Source organism: Chrysemys picta, chromosome 11, assembly GCF_011386835.1.
Source record: "Chrysemys picta bellii isolate R12L10 chromosome 11, ASM1138683v2, whole genome shotgun sequence".
In the NCBI taxonomy this organism is placed as follows: Eukaryota; Metazoa; Chordata; order Testudines; family Emydidae; genus Chrysemys; species Chrysemys picta.
In genome coordinates, this window is record NC_088801.1 from 1333392 (window position 1) to 1354509 (window position 21118).

Below are 21118 nucleotides of genomic sequence, written 5' to 3' on the forward strand. Positions count from 1 at the left end.
AATAAATGGAAAGGCCGTCGCTGAACCAAAGGGTCTTCAAAAACAACCCTGAAAGCAAATGCAAAAGGGCCAAAAGGCTGCAACCCGCCCCCATTAAAATGTCAAAAAAGCAAATTAACAACTCTAAAAATAAAACAGGCATCTCTCAATGAAAACCAGATTGCTGTGATCAAACCCAGCATGGAATAATTCCCTAACAAACGTCATAAATAAAAAAAACAAGATAAAGGATGAGAAGAACAATTTAAGAAAACAAGCACTCGTCAAACAGCGATTGATTACAGCATGACAGTGCAAAACTCACAGGTCCCAAGAAAGGAAGATCACTATATAACCAGGGGGCCTTGCCATGAAACTTTAGGTTCATCCTGCTAAGACTTCCCGGGAGCATCATGTCGCGATCGACAGAACCCAGCTCCTCCCTACCGCTAATCAACCGAGCTGGCCACTAGATTGATCTGGACTGGCAATTATAACATCGAATGGCAGGAGAGAGAGAGACTGGATGCACGTGCTAATTGTTGGATGTCCAATAAATGCAGCGTGTTGCCTTTTCCCCTACAAAAAAAAAAAGTCCTTGTGCTTCTTATAACCATAACAATGAGGGGTTTGGGATGCAGGAGAGGGCTCCAGGTGGGGGGGGCTCAGGGCAGGGGGTTAAGGTGCAGGGGTATGAGGGCTCTGGGCTGGGGGTGCAGGCTGTGGGGTGCAGGAGGGTGCACCAGGTGGGGGGGGCTCAGGGCAGGGGGTTAAGGTGCAGGGGTATGAGGGCTCTGGGCTGGGGGTGCAGGCTGTGGGGTGCAGGAGGGTGCTCCAGGTGGGGGGACTCAGGGCAGGGGGTTAAGGTGCAGGGGTATGAGGGCTCTGGGCTGGGGGTGCAGGCTGTGGGGTGGAGCTGGAGATGAGGGCTGTGGGGTGCAGGAGGGTGCTCCAGGTTTGTGGAGGCTCAGGGCAGGGGGTTAAGGTGCAGGGGTATGTGGGCTGGGGGTGCAGGCTGTGGGGTGGAGCTGGAGATGAGGGCTGTGGGATGCAGGAGGGTGCTCCAGGTTTGTGGAGGCTCAGGGCAGGGGGTTAAGGTGCAGGGGTATGAGGGCTCTGGGCTGGGGGTGCAGGCTGTGGGGTGCAGGAGGGTGCTCCAGGTGGGGGGGGGGCTCAGGGCAGGGTGTTAAGGTGCAGGGGTGTGAGGGCTCTGGGCTGGGGGTGCAGGCTGTGGGGTGGAGCTGGAGATGAGGGCTGTGGGGTGCAGGAGGGTGCTCCAGGTGGGGGGGGGCTCAGGGCAGGGGGTTAAGGTGCAGGGGTATGAGGGCTCTGGGCTGGGGGTGCAGGCTGTGGGGTGGAGCTGGAGATGAGGGCTGTGGGGTGCAGGAGAGGGCTCCAGGTGGGGGGGGGGCTCAGGGCAGGGTGTTAAGGTGCAGGGGTGTGAGGGCTCTGGGCTGGGGGTGCAGGCTGTGGGGTGGAGCTGGAGATGAGGGCTGTGGGGTGCAGGAGGGTGCTCCAGGTGGGGGGGGGCTCAGGGCAGGGGGTTAAGGTGCAGGGGTATGAGGGCTCTGGGCTGGGGGTGCAGGCTGTGGGGTGCAGGAGGGTGCTCCAGGTTTGTGGAGGCTCAGGGCAGGGGGTTGGGCCGCAGACTTACCTCGGGCGGCTCCCAGTCAGCGCAGCGGGGCTAAGGCAGGCTCCCTGCCTGTCCTGGCACCGTGCTGTGCCCCAGAAGCGGCCGGCAGGTCCGGCTCCTGGGGGGGGGAGGAGGGGCAGGAGGCGCCACTAAAGAAAAAGGCCTCGGACTTTACACACCCTGCCATGTAGTACCCCCCCCATCCACCGCAGGATCCCCCCACCCCCACATGCACTGGGACACCACCAGCCCCCACCCCTGGGGCTGCAGTGGAGCTGCTGGGCTGTCCTGGAAGAGCCCAGGATGGACCCAGGCCTGGGGCAGGGCCCTGCCATCTCATCGCTGTTTACAGCCCCTCGGGCGCCCCTCCAGCCCGCGGAGCCCAGCCCCGGGGCCAGGCCTGTCTGCCCAGCTCGCGGCACCTGGGGGCAGACGGCAGGGATTTCTCTAGGGCGCTGGGGCTGTGGGGGGAACCTCTGGCCCCAGAGCTGCTCAGCAGGGCTGGCGGGTGTGACGAAGTGGGACTGTTCTTAATGTTTCCTCTGAATACTGTTTGGGTGCCTCAGTTTCCCCTATGCATTTCTTAAATCTCCAGTGTGCATAAATGGCCGACACTTTGTATCCTGGCAACTAATGGATGCCCCCCCCCCCCCCCCCCGCAAGGGGATGGCTAAAGGTGAACAAAGAGATCAGGTGACTTCCTGGCCGGGAAAGAGACAAAGCCCAGAGGAGGACGGGCTGGAGGGGGTTTCAGTTTGGGGCTGGCTGGGGACTAGGAGTGAGGGCAGACGGGGGTGTCTGGCTCCCTGGGCCCCAGAATGGACCCAGCTGAGGGGTCCCCTTTTCTGGACCTACAAGCTGTTTTAGACCATGTTCCTGTCATCTAATAAACCTCTGTGTTACTGGCTGGCTGAGAGTCACGTCTGACTGCGAAGTGGGGGTGCAGGACCCTCTGGCTTCCCCAGGACCCCGCCGGGGCGGACTCGCTGTGGGAAGCGCACGGAGGGGCATATGCTGAATGCTCCAAGGTCAGACCCAGGAGGTGAAGCCGTGTGAGCTTCTTGACCTGAAGACAGTCTGCTCCGAGGGAGAGGAGGCTCCCCAGAGTCCTGACTGGCTTTGTGGGGAGCAGTCCCAGAGCATCGCCTGGGGCCGCCGGGACAGCAGGTTCCTGGTGCCGCTGCTGCTGCCTGGGGATGCCGGGGGCTCCCAGGCCTGGTTCTCCAGCCCCTGCCCCTGGCCGTGGCCCGAGCAGCCCACGGGGGTGACAGCCTCTGGCTGAACACTCCTGGGTCTAGCTCTGGCTCAGGGCCCCCTCCTCAGCTCTGCTCCGCTGTCCTGCAGCCGCCCCCAGCTGGGCCCGTGGGCTGGCAAAACCCAGCAGGCCTCGGGGCTGAGCAGAGGAGAGGCCGTAGGGTTGGGCTCACAAACGGCTCAGCCAGCTCCTGCCCCACTTGGCGCCCAGGCCCAGGTGCCGCATCGGTCTCGCCTCCGGCACAGCAGGCTTGAGGCCACGTTTACCAGCTGGGCTCCTGCCAGCTGGCTCCAGGGCTCACAGCGTGTTAGTGCCAGGCCCCCGGCCACGCGGGTCCCGTGCCACGGGCTGGGCTGAGGCCAACCCCCAGCAGGCAGCCCTGAGGCTGGGGGCCGGGGAATGTCCCCTGGCCCAAGGGGCTCGTAGTGTTCGGACCCGGGGTCAGGATGCACCTCGGCTGCCTGCAGCTCTGAGCCAGACGCCCACGTCAGGCTTCACAATGAGAGGGTGTCCTGGAGCCACCAGCCCGGTGCCCGCGTCTGGCTCTGGTGGAGGAGGCTGGAGTGTGCCAGCCCCACACTGGGCACTGACTCCCTGGGGCCAGCCCCTCAGCTCTCTTCCTCCTAGGACCCACCCTGGGAACCGCCAGCACCCCTGGGTCACAGCATGAGCCCCCAGCGAGTCTACCTGGGCTGGACAGTGCAGGGAGCCTGGTACCCCCAAGGGAGCAGAGCCCCCCCATGTGACCTCCGCAGTGACTCTCAGCCCAGGATGGGGGTGGGGGAATTAGCCATAGTACAGACCCCTTCATTACCCTGGCCACTGGAAATTACAGCAAAGGCCATTGGGTCAGGCTGGAGCCCTCTGCCCCCTCCCCCATAGGCCCAGGCCAAAAGAGACTCTTGCTTCCAGCAGCCCCCGCCCCCCTTTGCCCTTCATCCGGGCTGGTCCCACCTGCCGTCCCACACGCAGTGGGGCAGCCCTGGGCATTAGGGGCTTGGTACCAAAGGTCTGGGTAAGGGTGTGGCCGCTGTTTGGGGGGCCCTGCGAGGGGTCTGGCCCAGGCACCAGGGCCACAGCCACCCCTGGCTCGCTGGTGTCTGCAAAGAGCAACCCCCCCACCCATGCAGCTCATAGGGGAAACTGAGGCACACACGCTATGCACACAAATTTCCACTGTGTCACAGAGCCACACCCGCAGGCTCTGCGTGTACACACAACCCCCTCCCCTCTCCGGACAGGGGCTCTGACCCCATCCCTTCTGGCTGCACTGAGCTGTGGGGTGTGTCCCCCTTCTGTTTTACGCTGGCTGAGTCACATCTGACTGCGAAGTGGGGGGTGCAGGACCCTCTGGCTTCCCCAGGACCCCGCCAGGGCGGACTCGCTGTGGGAAGCGCACGGAGGGGCATATGCTGAATGCTCCAAGGGCAGACCCAGGAGGTGAAGCCGTGTGAGCTTCTTGCCCTGAAGACAGTCTGCTCTGAGGGAGAGGAGGCTCCCCAGAGTCCTGACTGGCTTTGTGGGGAGCAGTCCCAGAGCATCGCCCGGGGACTCCGGGACAGGGGGGAGCCCAGTGCAGTTCACAGCTGACCTCCTGCCCAGGGCAGGCAGAGACCGGTCTGGTACGAACTCCCACTGGCAGGGACAGGCATCTAGAAAAACATCGAGTTGTGCTGAACAAACTGGCCAGGGCTGGCGCATCCCCCAAGGAGCTCTGGAAATTGTTCTGGAGGTAAATTTCCCCCTGGTTATCGCTGGTCTGATGGTGCCTAGCAGCAACGCCCAGCCTGGGAGCGTTCGACCTTCTGTCTGCCAGCCTGGGGTGAAGTGTTGGCGTAGGAGTAGGGCTTTAGCTTTGTATTTTGTATAGTTTAAAATGAAGGGTGAAGAATAACGTAGCATGCATTACACGTATTGGAGATGGATATTGAGATGTCACAGGAGGGCACACTGATGACGCTAAAAGATGGGGCAGGCACCTCTCAGTGGGGACAAGAGAGCTGTGATCAAAACCAGCACGGGGTAATTCCCTGAGAGACTGATGAAAGGACAAGATAAAGGATGAGAAGAACAATTTAAGAAAACAAGCACTCGTCAAACAGCGATTGATTACAGCATGACGGTGCAAAACTCGTTGGTCCCAAGGAAGGAAGATCACTATATAAACAGGGGGCCTTGCCACGAAACTTTGGGTTCGTCCTGCCAAGACTTCCCGGGAGCATCGTGTCGCGATCGACAGAACCGGCTCCTCCCTACCCGTGATCAACCGAGCTGGTCACTAGCTTGATCCGGACTCTGTCCTGGTAACTATGTTGACTGGCAGGACAGTGTGTGTGAGAGACTGAAAGCCTGTGCTAATTGCTGGGTCTCCAATAAACGCGGCGTGTTGCCTTTTCCCTTGAAAAAGCTCCCGCCTGGGCTCCAGTCCCCCCCTCGCGGGCTCTGGGCAGCTGAGCAGCCTGAGCTCCTGGCAGAACCCGTGTTTTCTAATCCTTGAGGCGTTCGTGGGGCTCTCCTCTGCCCCTCTCCAATATAGCCACATCCTCCCGGAACACGGCCCAAGCACCGAGCCCGATTCCAGCAGGGCCCCACCCAGAGGTAAAATAACCCCCCTTTCCTTGTTTGTACAGCCCAGGCTGGCATGAGCAGTGCCCTGGGAGCTCGCGTGAGCTGGTTCTCCCCCAGCCTGACGTAGGGCCTGCGTGCTGGGCTCCCAGCTGCACTCCGTTACAGTTCACTGCATTAAAACACGGGGCATTGGCCGGCGCCGGTTACCAAGGGACCCAGCTCGCTCTGCAGGGCGCTGATAAAACCGTTGAGCAGAGAAGGGCTGAGAACCTGGGGCTGCAGGGCCCCCGGGAAACGCACCTGCCCACTGCTGTCACCATTACAAGCCCCGGTGAGCCCCAGGCGTTACTCCAGTTAACGAGCCCCACGTTCATTTTATCTCAGGCTAGTTCTTTAATCAACCCCACGAGCCTGTCACAGGCTGCTAGTGCCTTCACCCACCCTCCTTGCCAGCCCATCAAATCATACCCCATTGTAGTGCCGGGCCCCGGACTGCCCCACGGCAGGGCAGAGGCAGTGCTGGGCTGCTGAGATCCATGCCGAGGTGAAAGCGGGCCAGGCCGGCGAACCGCTAAGAAGCGGCTGCCCGGTAGCGGCTCAAACACCGACCTTAGAGCACTGTGCTTTAACGTCGCTGCCCCTTTCCCCCCCGCTCCCCAGGGCTGCGGGGGGGGGGGGGCGGGAGAGGGGGGAAGGGGCAGCTGAGCTGGGGCCCGGTGATTTAAAAGGGCCTAAGGTTCCTGGCTGTCGTGCCTGGAGCCCCAGGCCCTTTAAATCGCCGCTGGAGGCCTGGGCAGCCCAGATGAGCTGGCTGGGGGAGGCTGACCCCAGCCCAGCCCCTTCACCCGAGGGGCCCAGAGCCAGCCCCCTGTACCAGTAAGACTTTTAAATTACTTTCAACCCGGGATCCCCGCCCCAGCCATCTAGCATGGCAGTTACAGAGGAACGAGTAGTGGTAGAAAGCTGTTACGCGGGGTGAGAGACGCGGCGCCAGTAGGTTTTGCTGCGCTGACTGAGGACTCCGGTGTAGGGCAGCGGGTTCGAGCAGTTAGAGGCACCTGACTCTAACCCCACCCACTCAGCCGGAGGCAGACGCCCAGCCTGGGACACTTCACCCTGACCAGCTGAAAGTTGGCTGGTGCTGCCTGTGTACCAGGGTCTCCGGCTGCCCCGTGGGCACCGTGTGCCAGAGCTTTGCTCTGTGTCTCGCTGCACGGCCCAGCCCGCACGCAACTTTACAGTTCAACGCTGCGGGGGCAGGCCAAGGACGGTGCAGACCCGACAACCCCCTCCCAGCACTCCCCAGCCTGGCCAGGGGGGGCTCGAGGGGCAGGGCAAACACAGCCAGACGCCCAACCTCGGGCCCACGGACAGAGGGGGCGGGGGCTGGTTTCAGCTCGGGTGGGCTGTGACACCCCAGGGAGGTGGTTTCCGGGCTGGGCTGAGCCAGACCGGGGCCCGGACCAGCCCCACATGGCAGGGGCTGACAGTTGCCCATTCAGCTTTAACGTCCGTCTGTGGAGTGGCTGGCGGGGCCCAGGGCACGGCCTGGCCAGAGCAGGGGGAACTGAGCCATGCACAGGCTGGGCTCGGGCACCTGCGCGGCAGCCGGGGCCGCCCGGGAGGCCCAGTCGGTTCCCAGCTCCCGGCTGGCCCCTCACAGGATGATCTGGTTCTTGAAGCTACGGCTCAGCTCCTTGTGGGGCAGGACGATGGAGTTGAGGATCACGACCTCTGCGGGGATGGTGACGTTGCAGCCTGCGTGGGGAGACCAGAGCCACTGTCAGCTGGGGGCGAGCCGGAGCCCCCTCCCCGCAGGGGGGCCCGAGGCTGCCCCCCACACTCCCCACCCTACAGCCAGGGCCAGGTGAGCAGGGAGGGGGTGTCAGACCTACCCAGGATGGTGATGGAGGGCGTGAGCCTGCCGTCCCTGAAGAGGGTCTCACTGTCGATTTTGGCATAGGGGTCGTTGGGGTTCGGGTCACTGGGCGTCCCCTCGACCCGGGCCCAGCGCCCGATGGTGCTGTCCCAGCCCACAATGCTGTTGAGCACACAGGTGTGATCCTGGGGAGAGAGCAGCACAGGGTGAAGGGGGCACCAGCCCCGGGCACAGCCTGGCCTCCGAGTGGGGAACCAGAGAAACGAGGGTGGCCACATAGCGTAGTGTCCTGTAGTGGGGGGGCTGCAGGTCAGGAGTGAGGGGCACCGGCAGAGTTGGGGGGGGAGGGGAAGCCCAGGGCTGGGCTAGCAGGGGCCGCGGGCCGGGAGCGAGGGGCACCGGCAGAGCTGGGGGGGGAGGGGAAGCCCAGGGCTGGGCTAGCAGGGGCCGCGGGCCGGGAGCGAGGGGCACCAGCAGAGCTGTGGGGGGGGGGGGCAGGGCTGGACTAGCAGGGGCTGTGGGTCGGGAGTGAGGGGCACTGGCAGAGTTTGGGGGGGGGGGGGAAGGGGAAGGGAAGCCCAGGGCTGGGCTAGCAGGGGGCCACGGGCCGGGAGCGAGGGGCACCAGGGCTGGGCTAGCAGGGGCTGCGGGCCGAGAGTGAGGGGGACCGGCAGAGCAGGGGGGGAGGGGAAGCCCAGGGCTGGGCTAGCAGGGGCTGTGGGTCGGGAGTGAGGGGCACCGACAGAGTTTGGGGGGGGGGGAGGGGAGGGGAAGCCCAGGGCTGTGCTAGCAGGGGGCTGCAGGTCGGGAGTGAGGGGCACCAGGGCTGGGCAGTGGGGGGTTTGTGGGGCCATGACAGAGCTGGGGGACACAGGACACGGCTCCAGGCTGCACCCGCTGTTGGCTGAGCTGACCATCTCCGCCTGAAGCCAGGGGCCTAAAAGGCCCCCCCTGGCTCCCCGCCCCCCCCCCCCCGGCGGGGCCCACCCTACCTGCAGCGACGCCCCATGCAGGATGATGGACTCGCGCACACGCACGCCGGCTCCCACCGTCACCCCCTTCCCAATGGAGACATTGGGGCCCAGCTGGAGGGAGAGAGCAGAGCAGGCAGTGAGCAGAGCCCCCCAGGCCGGCCCCGAGAACCCCCCCCCGGCCCCGCACTCACCACGGCACTGCGGTCGATGGACGCCGTCGGGTGGATATACACGTTCCCTGCAACACAAACAAGGGTGAGGGGACGCGGCTCTGCCCCACTCCCCCGGGCTAGCACAGCCAGCAGGGAGAGGACCTGCCCAGAGCCCAGCCGCAGCCACCGCCCGGGAGACCCCGGCTGGGCCCCCGTGGGGTGAGCGCAGGGCTCTGCTAACAGCATAGCCAGGCCGAGCGGGGGAGGGTACCTCGGATGGTGGGCCCCTCGGGGCTGTTCCGGGCCAGTCTCTCCGGGTGGCACTGGCTGTATTGGCTCAGGTAGAGGCGGCTGGCGTAGATGGCAGAGCTGGGGGGGGGAAGGAGCCAATCAGAGTGACCAGGCCCCACCTCTCAGGGAGCGTCTGTCAGGCCCTGCCTAGCAGAGAGGCTGCTCCTCCGGGGCGGTCGTCATGTCCCCCCCCGGAACAGGTCTGAGCTGAGCTCGGCTCCAGCAGCTCCCCACCGTACAAGGGACACTGCCGCCCACCGCTCCCCCGGCCCTGCCCTGCCAACACCCACCCAGCCGATTTGATCTGGCTCCAGAAGCCGTCGGTTTTGTAGACGTAGAGCTTGCCGCGCCCGGCCAGCGCCGTGAAGACGTCCTGCTCCAGCCGGATCACCTCGGCGCGCTGCCAGCCATTGGTGCCGTCCTCCCTGCCGGGCGAGACGCACGGGGTGAGGGCGAGGGCCAGGGCTCTGCTGGGGGCTGAGCCGGACGCCCAGCCCGCACCTGGGCCAGCAGTGCCCGAGCGACAATCCGCGCAGGGCTCCGGCTGCAGCAATGCCAGCTCCCTTGGCCAGCAGCCAGGGCCCCTCCCAGCAAGCCACAGGTGCGGGCAGCAGCTCCAGCACTTGCCACCTGCCCCTCCCCTTTGCAGAAGGAGCGGTGGGAGGGGGTCGCCGAAGGTCACACGGGGTCATGGCCGCTCTAGGGAACAGCCTGGCCATTGCCGCGAGTCAGATTCAGCTTGGGCCCAGTGGGGTGAGACCCGCTGCGCTGGCAGCTGGCGGGGCCAAGCCGAGGCTGCCCGCTCTGCGCCTCCCAGCCAGCCCCGGCTCCCAGCCCGCCCCGACCGCCAGCGCCTCGGCTGGCTGCGCCCGTGGCAGGGACAGAGCTGGTAGCTCAGGAGTCCCTCGTAAGAGCCAGCACCCCAGAGAACGACACACCCAGCCCCCTCCCGCCCCAGCAGGGGGTGCTTTCCAGGGTGAGAGGGTTTCTCCTCCGCCCTGAACTCCCACCTGTCCCCCCGCACAGCTGGCTCTCCACATGGGAAGCGCTTTGGGGCGAGGGACACTCCAGACAGTGCAGGGAGCTGGGGGGCCCAGGGGTACCCTGAATGCCCAGGCGCCAATGCCAGCTTCAGCGGAGCAGCAGGTGGAAGCAGAGAGTGTGTCTCAGCGGCGAAGCAGGGCTCCGGGAGGGGGCTGGCGCTAAATGCCCCACGCCGGCGATGCCCCAGGCACTGCCGCAGGCTGGGAGGGGGCGACAGAGACACTTACCCAAGGCAAGAGCCCCTGGTGCAGGTCAGGCAGCGAGTGAGGAGAGCAGAGGAGGAGAGAAGGTGGGAAAAGAGAGAGATGGAAGATGAGCATGGTGGCTACAGCCCCGGGCTCTGGGCCGGGCTGGGGGCACTCACTGGAGCAGCTCCTGCTGGGTCCTCTGGAAGACCTCACCGATGTGCTGGAAGACGGCGGGCGTGAATAGGTAGATGCCGCAGTTGATGATCTCGCTGACAAAGGTGCTGGGTTTCTCCACGTAGTGCAGGACCTGGGGGGCGAGGGGCCATGAGCCTGGCTCACCAGCTCCACCCCACCGGGCGCCGGCCAGGCCGAACGCGGCAGCTGGGGCCATGCTGGGAACCGGACGCAGGTCACTGGGAGCGCAACTCTGCATCAGGGCCACTGACGCCCCTGCCCCACACTGGCCACGGCCACCACCCAGCATGGGCAGCGCTGCCTGGGTGGCCCCAGCCCCTTACCTCGCACGTCTCCGTGTTGGCCACAATGCAGCCGTAGTTCAGGGACTGCTTCCTGTTGGCCTGTGGAAAGGGGACAGTGTCAGCGGGGACCTGGGCAGAGGGGTCCCGAGGCTCCCAGCCGGCCGCCTGCCACAGGAACCCCAGGGGGCCTGGGGCAGCCCCCCGCTCACCGTGGTGCCCAGAATGACGAAGCTGTGTGGGTCTCTACACTGCTGCTGGAAGGCCAGCATCTCCGGCAGGGGGAACTCCGAGCACACGTCCGCGTTGAGGACGAAGAAGGCCTCGGGGCTGCCCGATAGGATCTGGTCCCGGAAGTGGTAGATGCCGCCTCCCGTGCCCAGCGCCGCGTACTCCTGCAGGTACCTGTGTGACGAAGTGGGAACTTCCTTAATCTTTTGTCTGAATAGTGTGTGCCTCAGTTTCCCATGTGTTACTCCAGTAAATCTAGGCAGTGGGACAGGGGGTGTGATCGTTGCAGAGACCCCTGGGGCAGGTGTGACGCCGACTGACTGGCTGGGCACAGACAATGGCCGATGGCCGGGCCCCTCCCCTGCCAGAGCCCCCGGAGGGGCTGGAGACCAGAGCCCAGGGGCCCTGTTTGCCCGGGAAGGAGACAAAGGCCGCAGGGGGGCAGCCGGGGGTGACTAGGGCTGGGCTGCTGGAAGCAAGTCAGTCGCCTGGTTTGGGACCTGGGGGGGAGGGAAGGGGGGGGCACTCTGGGCCCTGGATCCCATAAAATTGTCCGACACATAGAAAAAACAAACTGTTGAGCAATAGTCAACATGGTTTCTGTAAAGGGAAATCGTGTCTTACTAATCTATTAGAATTCTTTGAAGGGGTCAACAAACATGTGGACAAGGTGGATCCAGTGGACATAGTGTACTTAGATTTCCAGAAAGCCTTTGATAAGGTCCCTCACCAAAGGCTCTTATGTAAATTAAGCTGCCATGGGATAAAAGGGAAGGTCCTTTCATGGATTGAGAACTGGTTAAAAGACAGGGAACAAAGGGTAGGAATTAATGGTAAAGTCTCAGAATGGAGAGGGGTAACTAGTGGTGTTCCCCGAGGGTCAGTCCTCGGACCAATCCTATTCAACTTACTCATAAATGATCTGGAGAAAGGGGTAAACAGTGAGGTGGCAAAGTTTGCAGATGATACTAAACTGCTAAAGATAGTTAAGTCCAAAGCAGACTGTGAAGAACTTCAAGAAGATCTCACAAAACTAAGTGATTGGGCAACAAAATGGCAAATGAAATTTAATGTGGATAAATGTAAAGTAATGCACATTGGAAAAAATAACCCCAACTATACATACAATATGTTGGGGGCTAATTTAGCTACAACAAGTCAGGAAAAAGATCTTGGAGTCATCGTGGATAGTTCTCTGAAAATGTCCACGCAGTGTGCAGAGGCGGTCAAAAAAGCAAACAGGATGTTAGGAATCATTAAAAAGGGGATAGAGAATAAGACTGAAAATATATTATTGCCCTTATAGAAATCGATGGTACGCCCTCATCTCTAATACTGTGTACAGATGTGGTCTCCTCATCTCAAAAAAGATATACTGGCACTAGAAAAGGTTCAGAAAAGGGCAACTAAAATGATTAAGGGTTTGGAACGGGTCCCATAGGAGGAGAGATTAAAGAGGCTAGGACTCTTCAGCTTGGAAAAGAGGAGACTAAGGGGGGATATGATAGAGGTATATAAAATCATGAGTGATGTGGAGAAAGTGGATAAGGAAAAGTTATTTACTTATTCCCATAATACAAGAACTAGGGGTCACCAAATGAAATTAATAGGCAGCAGGTTTAAAACAAATACAAGGAAGTTCTTCTTTATGCAGCACACAGTCAACTTGTGGAACTCCTTACCTGAGGAGGTTGTGAAGGCTAGGACTATAACAGGGTTTAAAAGAGAACTGGATAAATTCATGGTGGTTAAGTCCATTAATGACTATTAGTCAGGATGGGTAAGGAATGGTGTCCCTAGTCTGTCAGAAGATGGAGATGGATGGCAGGAGAGAGATCACTTGATCATTGCCTGTTAGGTTCACTCCATCTGAGGCACCTGGCATTGGCCACTGTCGGTAGACAGAATACTGGGCTAGATGGACCTTTGGTCTGACCCGGTACGGCCTTTCTTATGTTCTTATGTAATGTTGATAAATGCAAAGTAATGCACATTGGAAAACATAATCCTAACTATACATATACAATGACGGGGTCTAAATTAGTTATAGTTATGACACCACTCAAGAAAGATCTTGGAGTTATCATGGTCGGTTCTCTGAAAACATCTGCTCGATGTGCAGCAGCAGCCCAAAGAGCTAATAGCATGTTAGGAACCATGAGAAAAGGGAGAGATAAGAAGACAGAAAATATCGTGTTGCCTCTATAGAAATCCATGGTACGTCCACACCTTGAATGCTGCGTGCAGATGTGGTCGCCCCATCTCAAAAAACATATATTGGAATTGGAAAAGGTTCAGAAAAGGGCAACAAAAATGATGAGGGGTGTGGAACGGCTGCCGTATGAGGAGAGATTAATAAGACTGGGACTTTTCAGCTTGGAAAAGAGATGACTAAGGGGGGATCTGAGAGAGGTCTATACAATCATGACTGGTGTAGAGAAAGTAAATAAGGAAGTGTTATTTACTCCTTCTCATAACACCAGAACTATAAAATTACTAGGCAACAGGTTTGAATCAAACAAAAGGAAGTATTTCTTCACACAATGCACAGTCAACCTGTGGAACTCTTCACCAGAGGATGTTGTAAAGGCCAAAACTATAGTGAGGTTCAAAAAAGATAATTTAGAAAAAATAATTTATAAAAAGATAAATTCATGTAGAATAGTTCCATCAATGGCTATTAGCCTGGCAAACAGAGGCCAGGGACACCGTTCCTGCCCAGCCTGAAGCTGGGAATGGGCGACGGGATGGATCACTTGATGATTCCCTGGTCTGTTCATTCCCTCTGGGCACCTGGCACTGGCCACTGTTGGAAGACAGGATACTGGGCTAGATGAACCTTTGGTCTGTCCCAGTCTGGTTATTCTCCCACCCAGCATGCAAAGTCCCCAGGCAGGGGGCTCCTACCCACCCACCTGATGGGGATTTTAAACTCCTGCTGTGCAGAGACCAGGAAGCGGCTCAGGGCTTCGTTGGGCTGGTAGAAGCCCACAAGGAGAATCTCCTTCATGCTTGGAACCTGGGGGACAGGACACGGAGAGGTTAGGTGAGAAGAGAGCCCACCCCCCCAACCCCAGGTGACACCTCCCCCCAGGGCCAGGACTTGCCCTTGCCCCCCCACCCCCCTTGGGCTCAGGCTAGAATTTACCAGACTCTCTAGCTGAGAGCCGTGGAGCCGAACGACCCTTGTCCCCCGCACAGGTGGGTCCAGCCCTTGCATGAGGCTGGCTCGTTACCTTGGTGCAGGCCTCGATGTGGTGCTGGATCATGGGCACCCCAGCCACCGGGAACAGCGGCTTCGGGACTTCGAAGGACAAGGGCCGGAAGCGAGTCCCTGGGGGGAGGAACGAGGGGCTCAGGGGACAGCAGACACGTAGGGTTTCCCGGCCAGGCTGGCTCATTGGCGCTGCACAGACCCCGGAGATCGGGTCGTCTCCTTCCCACCACCAGCCCGGTAGCCAGGCGCCTTCGCTGGCCGGCCGCAGCGCCCGCTCCATGCACCGTGCCCCATGTCAGGGCCACGGCTACAAGCCAGGCACACGCACGGATCACAGCAGCCAGCACAGCACCAGCTCCTGGAGTCAGCCCAGCACAGCGGGCACCGGGCAGCGCCAGGCGAGCCGGGCCGGGCCTGGGGGCCGAGCTGCAGCGCTGAGGGGAGCAGGACACAGGGGGCTGGCAGCCCCAGGGAGCAAAGGGGGTGAGGCAGATGCCGCGGAGCCGGCTGGGACAGGAGGTTGGGGCAGAGCAGGCGCTGGGAGGGGCCGAGCAGATCCTGGGCAGGACTCTCGCTGCGCTGTGGGGCAGACCCCAGCCTTCCCCGGCGCTGGGGGCACAGGGCGGGGGGCGGCTCTCACCTTTCTGCGGCCCCCCAATGAGGATCACGGCCTTCAGCATGTTCACGAACCCTGCACGGGAGACAGAGCGACTCAGAGCCCCGCGCCCCACACGCCCCCAGCCCTCGCCCAGCCTGCCCCAGCCCCCCACTCAGCCCCCCGCCCCCCATTACCTGCCCCGCCCTGTGCCCCACACACCCCCAGCCCTCGCCCAGCCTGCCCCAGCCCCCCACTCAGCCCCCCGCCCCCCATTACCTGCCCCGCCCTGTGCCCCACACGCCCCCAGCCCTCGCCCAGCCTGCCCCAGCCCCCCACTCAGCCCCCAGCCCCCCATTACCTGCCCCGCCCTGTGCCCCACACGCCCCCAGCCCTCGCCCAGCCTGCCCCAGCCCCCCACTCAGCCCCCCGCCCCCCATTACCTGCCCCGCCCTGTGCCCCACACGCCCCCAGCCCTCGCCCAGCCTGCCCCAGCCCCCCACTCAGCCCCCAGCCCCCCATTACCTGCCCCGCCCTGTGCCCCACACACCCCCAGCCCTCGCCCAGCCTGCCCCAGTCCCCCACTCAGCCCCCCGCCCCCCATTACCTGCCCCGCCCTGTGCCCCACATGCCCCCAGCCCTCGCCCAGCCTGCCCCAGCCCCCACTCAGCCCCCCGCCCCCCATTACCTGCCCCGCCCTGTGCCCCACATGCCCCCAGCCCTCGCCCAGCCCCCCACTCAGCCCCCCGCCCCCCGTTACCTGCCCCGCCCTGTGCCCCACACGCCCCCAGCCCTCGCCCGGCCTGCCCCAGCCCCCCACTCAGCCCCCCGCCACCTGCCCCGCCCTGTGCCCCACACACCCCCAGCCCCCACTCAGCCCCCCGTTACCTGCCCCGCCCCACCGCCCAGGAGAGCTCAGCCCCCCGCCCGGTCCGGACGGAGCGGAGCCCGCAGCGGGGCGGGTCCCTGGGCCGGGGGTGTCCAGCGCTCCCCCCCCCCCCGTTACCGGGGTGACTGCGCCTCTCGCCGGGGCTCCGCGCTGCTCAGCGCCTCCACTTCCGGCCACGTCAGCGCCTCCGTCCTCGCGCGGGGCCTGCCGGGAGTTGTAGTTCCGGGGGGGGGGTTGGGTCAGATCTGGGGGGCGGGGGCATAGCCGGGGGGGATTGGGTCAGATCTGGGGGGCGGGGGCACAGCCGGGGGGGGGGAGGTTGGGTCAGATCTGGGGGGCGGGGGCACAGCCGGGGGGGATTGGGTCAGATCTGGGGGGCGGGGGCACAGCCGGGGGGGGGGAGGTTGGGTCAGATCTGGGGGGCGGATGCCCAGCCAGGGAGGCTGGGTCAGATCCGTGGGGTGGGGTGCATAGCCCGGGGGGATTGGGTCAGATCCGGGGGGCAGGGGCACAGCCGGGGGGATTGGGTCAGATCTGGGGGGCGGGGGCACAGCCGGGGGGATTGGGTCAGATCTGGGGGGTGGGGTGCATAGCCCGGGGGGATTGGGTCAGATCTGGGGGGCGGGGGCACAGCCGGGGGGATTGGGTCAGATCTGGGGGGGGGCACAGCCGGGGGGCTGGGTCAGATCTGGGGGGCAGGGGCACAGCCGGGGGGATTGGGTCAGATCTGGGGGGGGGCACAGCCGGGGGGCTGGGTCAGATCCGTGGGGTGGGGTGCATAGCCGGGGGGGATTGGGTCAGATCCGGGGGGGGGGGCACAGCCGGGGGGCTAGGTCAGATCCGTGGGGTGGGGTGCATAGCCGGGGGGATTGGGTCAGATCCGTGGGGTGGGGTGCATAGCCAGGGGGGATTGGGTCAGATCCGGGGGGCAGGGGCCCAGGGGGCCCAGGCCGACGGGCCCCCGGGCGTTAGAAGAGGGGCTCCCCATCGCCCTCTGCCCCGGGGCCCTGCAGGGACTCAGCCCCAGCCCAGGACAGCTGGAAGCAGCCGTGACCCCTGGGCCCATGGGAGCCGGGCGGGGCAGGCCTGACCCCCAGCCGTCCCTGCAGCCCCACCCCAGGCACCGGGGCTCCCGGCAGAGCCAGGCCAGGCCTGTCTGGGGGGGACAGAAGCGTCCTGAGCGTGTGACATTGCGAGGGGCTGGCAGGCTCCCAGCCAGCGGCAGGGACGGGCCCCCGGCCAGCGCACCTGTCAGCAGCGCGGCCCCAGGGACCCAGACAAGCCCTGATATGGTCAGGCAGGGCTATTAATACCCATGACGGCAGCAGGCTGCTAGCGGCCCCGGGGGTGCCCAGGGAGCAGCGTTGGGCAGGGAATCAGCAGCCCCTCAACGTGGGAACTTGTGGCCGGTTTCCCTGGTTTCATGCTGGCTGCTTATCCCCACCCTGGGGCACACGCGCAAAACAACCGGCACGGACGTTGCACTTGACTCCAGTCTCCTGTCCTCCAAATTCCCCCAGCCACTGGTCCCCCAGCCACAACTCATCACGCTTACTTCTGCACCCCCTACATCCCCTGCACACACGTTCCCCAAATCACCCCTCCTCCCCAGACCCCTTTGTGCATGTGGACCTCTGCCAGCTAGTCTCCTCCTTCCAGAACCCCCTGGCAAGGAGTTCCACAGGTTGACTGTGTTGTGTGAAGAAATACTTCCTTCTGTTTGTTTTAAACCTGCTGCCTAGTCATTTCATTGGGTGACCCCTAGTTCTTGTGTTATGGGTAGGGATAAATAACACTTCCCGATTCATTCTCTCCTCACTATTCACGATTTATAGCCCTGTCACATCTCCCCTTAGTCGGCTCTGTTCTTAGCTGAACGGTCCCAGTCTTTCTAATCTCTCCTCATGCTGCAGCTGTTCCATCCCCGCATCATTTTTGAAGCCCTTTTCTGAACCTTTTCCAATTCTAGTCTCTTTTTTTGAGGTGGGGCGACCAGAACTGTACACATATTCAAGGATTTATATAGTGGCATTATAATGTCACTGCTTCTGAGTGGGTGCGGGAAAAACGTTTCTGTAGTGTTACCAGCTTTGCCCATTACTTTGGGGTATGGTCATTTATTAGGGTTACTCTTTGGGAGGGGGTGTCTGTATGTCTATCAATGTACTGCTTGTGTCACTCGTGTTCTTATATGGAGCTCTACTTCTCCTGCTGCATGTCCCCTCCCAATGGAGCTGTCCTGCAGGACCTAGGTTCCCCCGGGCTGGGTTCCTCCAGCCACACACGCACACACACACGCTTGAATCGATCGGGGTCCCAGGTGGTGGTGGTAGCTGAGGGTCCGGAGTGCTGGAGAAGGCAGAGCCCCCAGCACGTCAGTCAGGAGAAGATGAAGTCCCAGTGGAACTGATGCAGAGTTTGGATCCAGGCATCAGAGCATTTGAGCCTGGGTCAGGGTTTTTGTAGGGAAAGAACAGTGGTTCAAGGGAGACACTCGATCTGTTTGTGTGTAAACAAGGGAGATACCAGAGTTGTTTTGTTCAGGCTAGACACGGGAGCTGCTCATTCCTGGCTTTGGGCGCTGTTCCTTGGAGGGAGCTCACAGTGCAATTCGGGAGCGTCACTATGTTGGATCCCAATCAAGGATTTATGACTAGAACTGGTCTGATCACTGCTGAGCTGGGGGTGTGCAGGCGGGTTCATTGACGTCTGGAGCAGAGATCCCCCAGCATGCACTGCTTCCCTGCTTCTCTGGTCCCAGAGTTCCGTGCGGTTCTCGCCTTGGAATCTCTGTTCTCCGTTCTGTAGCTAATGGAAATGTCTCCTTGTCCCATCCTCCATGCAAATGAACCTAGGGGAGTTTCCTTAATCCTGTCACCCTTGTCCCAAGGGTTCAGGTGCGTCTCCCACGGCCTTGTCATTGCTTTTTGTAAGTCTTTCTTCTGATCGGCTTTGGTTCAAGCAGAGGCTGGGGGGAGGGGAGAGAGTCTTTTGTGAGTCAGACAGGCTGGGTACTGCGCCTTGGTTCCCCGAGAACACACAGCTGACAGGTAGCAGTTGTGTAGTTTAAATGAATTACTGAGTTCTGTATTAATATGCCTAGTAAGGAATCTATTTGGCTAAAAAACATTTCCTGAATCTTGCTTTGTTCCCTGTATTGTTACAGACGTACTTGCTGACAGGTATTTTTAAATAAATTACCAAAATAATTGAAACTGGCCTGATTATATTGTGTTATTTTGACAAATAAAACATGCAGAATTTTGCAGAATTTTAAAATATTGTGCACAGAATTTTTCATTTTTAGTGCAGTAGCAGCGTATAGAGTGGGGTCTCGTCTGAACACTAATGATGCCCTGGTAATTAATACCATTTTGAATTTCTGTATTAACGCTCCGGGAGGCATTGGGGAGCCTCGCAGATACGCGGCTGCCCAGGCAGGGGCCGGCACCGGCACAGCGCTCTATCTGGCTCCTAGTTTTTCCGTGCACCGGCGCAGTGCCATGTGTGAGGGGCTGTGTGTTTCCAGCCCAGGGCAGTCACTGAGCCGTGCTGTGCGTTTGTGTCTCTAAAGGAACAAGGGACCCTGGGTATTTCTCTGAGCTGCCCGGGAGGGGCTGGACCTTGCAGAGCTCCCAGGGCAGAGAAAGCTGGGGACTGGGAGTGTGTGGGGGTCACCCTGCTGGTAGTAACCCCGGCTGGCAGAAGCCAGAATGGGGCTGAGGACAGGCTGTTGGCCCACGGCTGGAGTACCCACACTCACTCCGGGGGTGCCCTGCGTGCTGGCAGACGGGTGGTGAGTGACCCGGGCGGGGAGCTACCACAGCAAAGCGTTGTGAGTCAGCTGGGGTCACAGGGCAGGCGGTGACGCCCCCCCGGTCTGGATGGCACCGCGATTGGACTGTGACCGTGCCACCAAACTGAGGTCTTGCCCCAAAACGTTCCAGATGCCCTAGTCACGGGGCACTTCTCAGGATCCCCAAATGCAAATGAACCCCAGAGGGCCCAGATTGACCATGAATTGATTGACAAACCCAGTGGTGAGTTACAAGGCGATTTTTGGAGAAAAAGCTCCAAGTTATCAGCACCACCCACCGGCTCTCCGGGCGCCCTGGACCCGGGCTGGCTGCAGGCTTCGAGGGACTCGCTTGGCTTAGAGATTGGGAAGGGGCCTTTTCTGCCTTCGTGCCCGTCACTGGGGCGGGGGTTCCAGCGACACCCGAACAGCCACGAGCACAGCAGTCTGCGCATTCCCCACGGGGCTGGAGCGGGCACGGAGCCAGTGGCCATGCCCACAGGGCACATTGTGGGGGCAGGGGCCGAGCCCAGCGGGTGCTGGCGAGGGCTCCATCTGTCTGGAGGCTCCTGCTCCGACTGGGAACGACGCGACGCCCTCTGGCTCGGCAGCCCCCGACCCCACATTCTGCTGGGCCCCCATGGCCGACCCAGGAGCTGCTGGGGGAGCCACAGTAGGGGGCGCTCTCCCCACGGTGTGACCACTGACCCCAGCGTGGCCGAGGCGTCATCGGGCTGATTATAGTGAACCTGAAGTCACCAGACCCCCATTGGGTGGCAGCCCCAGTGCCCCGGCCAAAGCCAGCCCTGAGCATCACCCTGCAGTCACTGAAACCCTGCTCCAGTTTCACTGGGCTACAGGCTTCCGCCTCACTTCCTGTCTTAAACCGTGTCATGTGTGACGGAGCAGGGAGCAGGGCAGATTTGACCTGGGAATGTTGCAGGGGGGTTGCAGTGGGGATGTGGGACTTCCCTTGAAGGAAGCTACCTGAGCTGTAACCTGAGCCAGGAACGGGGGTGGGGAGAATTAACACCTTCTGCCCGGGAGACTGAACAAAGGAGAGGAGCAGCGGGAGGAGTTTGGAGTTTAGTTTCAGTTTGGGCTGGGTGGTGCAACGCAGGGAACCCCAAGCTGGGGTCTAAGCTCCCTGAACCTCCCAGAGGGACCTAATTGAGGGGGTCTGGTCGTACCTACACGCTCTGCTTGAGACTGTGTTCCTGTCCTTAAATAAACCTTCTGCTTTACTGGCTGGTTGAGAGTCACAGTGAATCTCAGGAAGAGGGGTGCAGGGCCCTGACTCCCCCACACTCCGCAACATCATGTTCTTGCTAACAGGTGCTATGCTCCACCCGAGGTGGCTGCACCTCCGCGCTAGATGAGGGACCCCTGTATAAACAGATGCCCCACACCCCACCCCAGAGGTGGCTGCACTCCAGCGCCAGATGAGGGACCCTTGTATAAACAGACCCCCCCCCACGCCCCATCCCAGAGGTGGCTGCACCCCAGCGCCAGATGAGGGACCCTTGTATAAACAGACCCCTCACGCCCCACCCCAGAGGTGGCTGCACCCCAGCGCCAGATGAGGGACCCTTGTATAAACAACCCCCTCACGCCCCACCCCAGAGGTGGCTGCACCTCAGCACCAGATGAAGACTCCCTGTGGAAATGGCGCCTGCATCTCAGTGCTGGAGGAGGGTCCCTGCCCACTCAGCGGCTCAGTCCCATGGGTGAATGGGCAGGTACCAGTAGCCACGTGGCGGGGAGAGCCTGGGCTGGTGTGACTGGGGCAGGATTCAGTGGGGTGCACTGACGCTAGCGAGGTGGAACATGCCAGACGACTATTGGCGGGTGGGGCAGGATGAGCCAGGGGGCCGTGGGACGGGGGTGGGGCAGGGCGTGCTGCGCCCCTCCGGCATCAGAGCGACAGACAGGGAGCAGAGACGCGTCGCCA

The 21118-nt window shown here is 61.6% G+C and overlaps 1 protein-coding gene across 2 annotated transcripts; it reads right to left on the minus strand.

Annotated features, from left to right (window-relative positions):
- Positions 1–226: 226 nt before the first annotated feature.
- On the minus strand, positions 227–15587 carry GMPPA (GDP-mannose pyrophosphorylase A). Of its 2 annotated transcripts, none has more exons than XM_065561333.1 (14): positions 15489–15587; positions 14528–14578; positions 13907–14004; positions 13586–13689; positions 10652–10844; positions 10482–10541; positions 10140–10270; positions 9022–9156; positions 8712–8809; positions 8480–8526; positions 8307–8399; positions 7331–7499; positions 1634–7193; positions 227–558 (listed from the first exon to the last, which is right to left on the minus strand). In XM_065561333.1, the coding sequence occupies exons 2-13, from the start codon at positions 14565–14567 to the stop codon at positions 7093–7095; spliced, it is 1269 nt and encodes a 422-aa protein (XP_065417405.1). In that variant the 5' UTR covers positions 14568–14578; positions 15489–15587; the 3' UTR covers positions 227–558; positions 1634–7092. The 2 variants fall into 2 exon arrangements, with proteins under 2 accessions (XP_065417405.1, XP_065417404.1); XM_065561332.1 differs by having other exon boundaries at positions 15371–15541.
- Positions 15588–21118: the final 5531 nt, after the last annotated feature.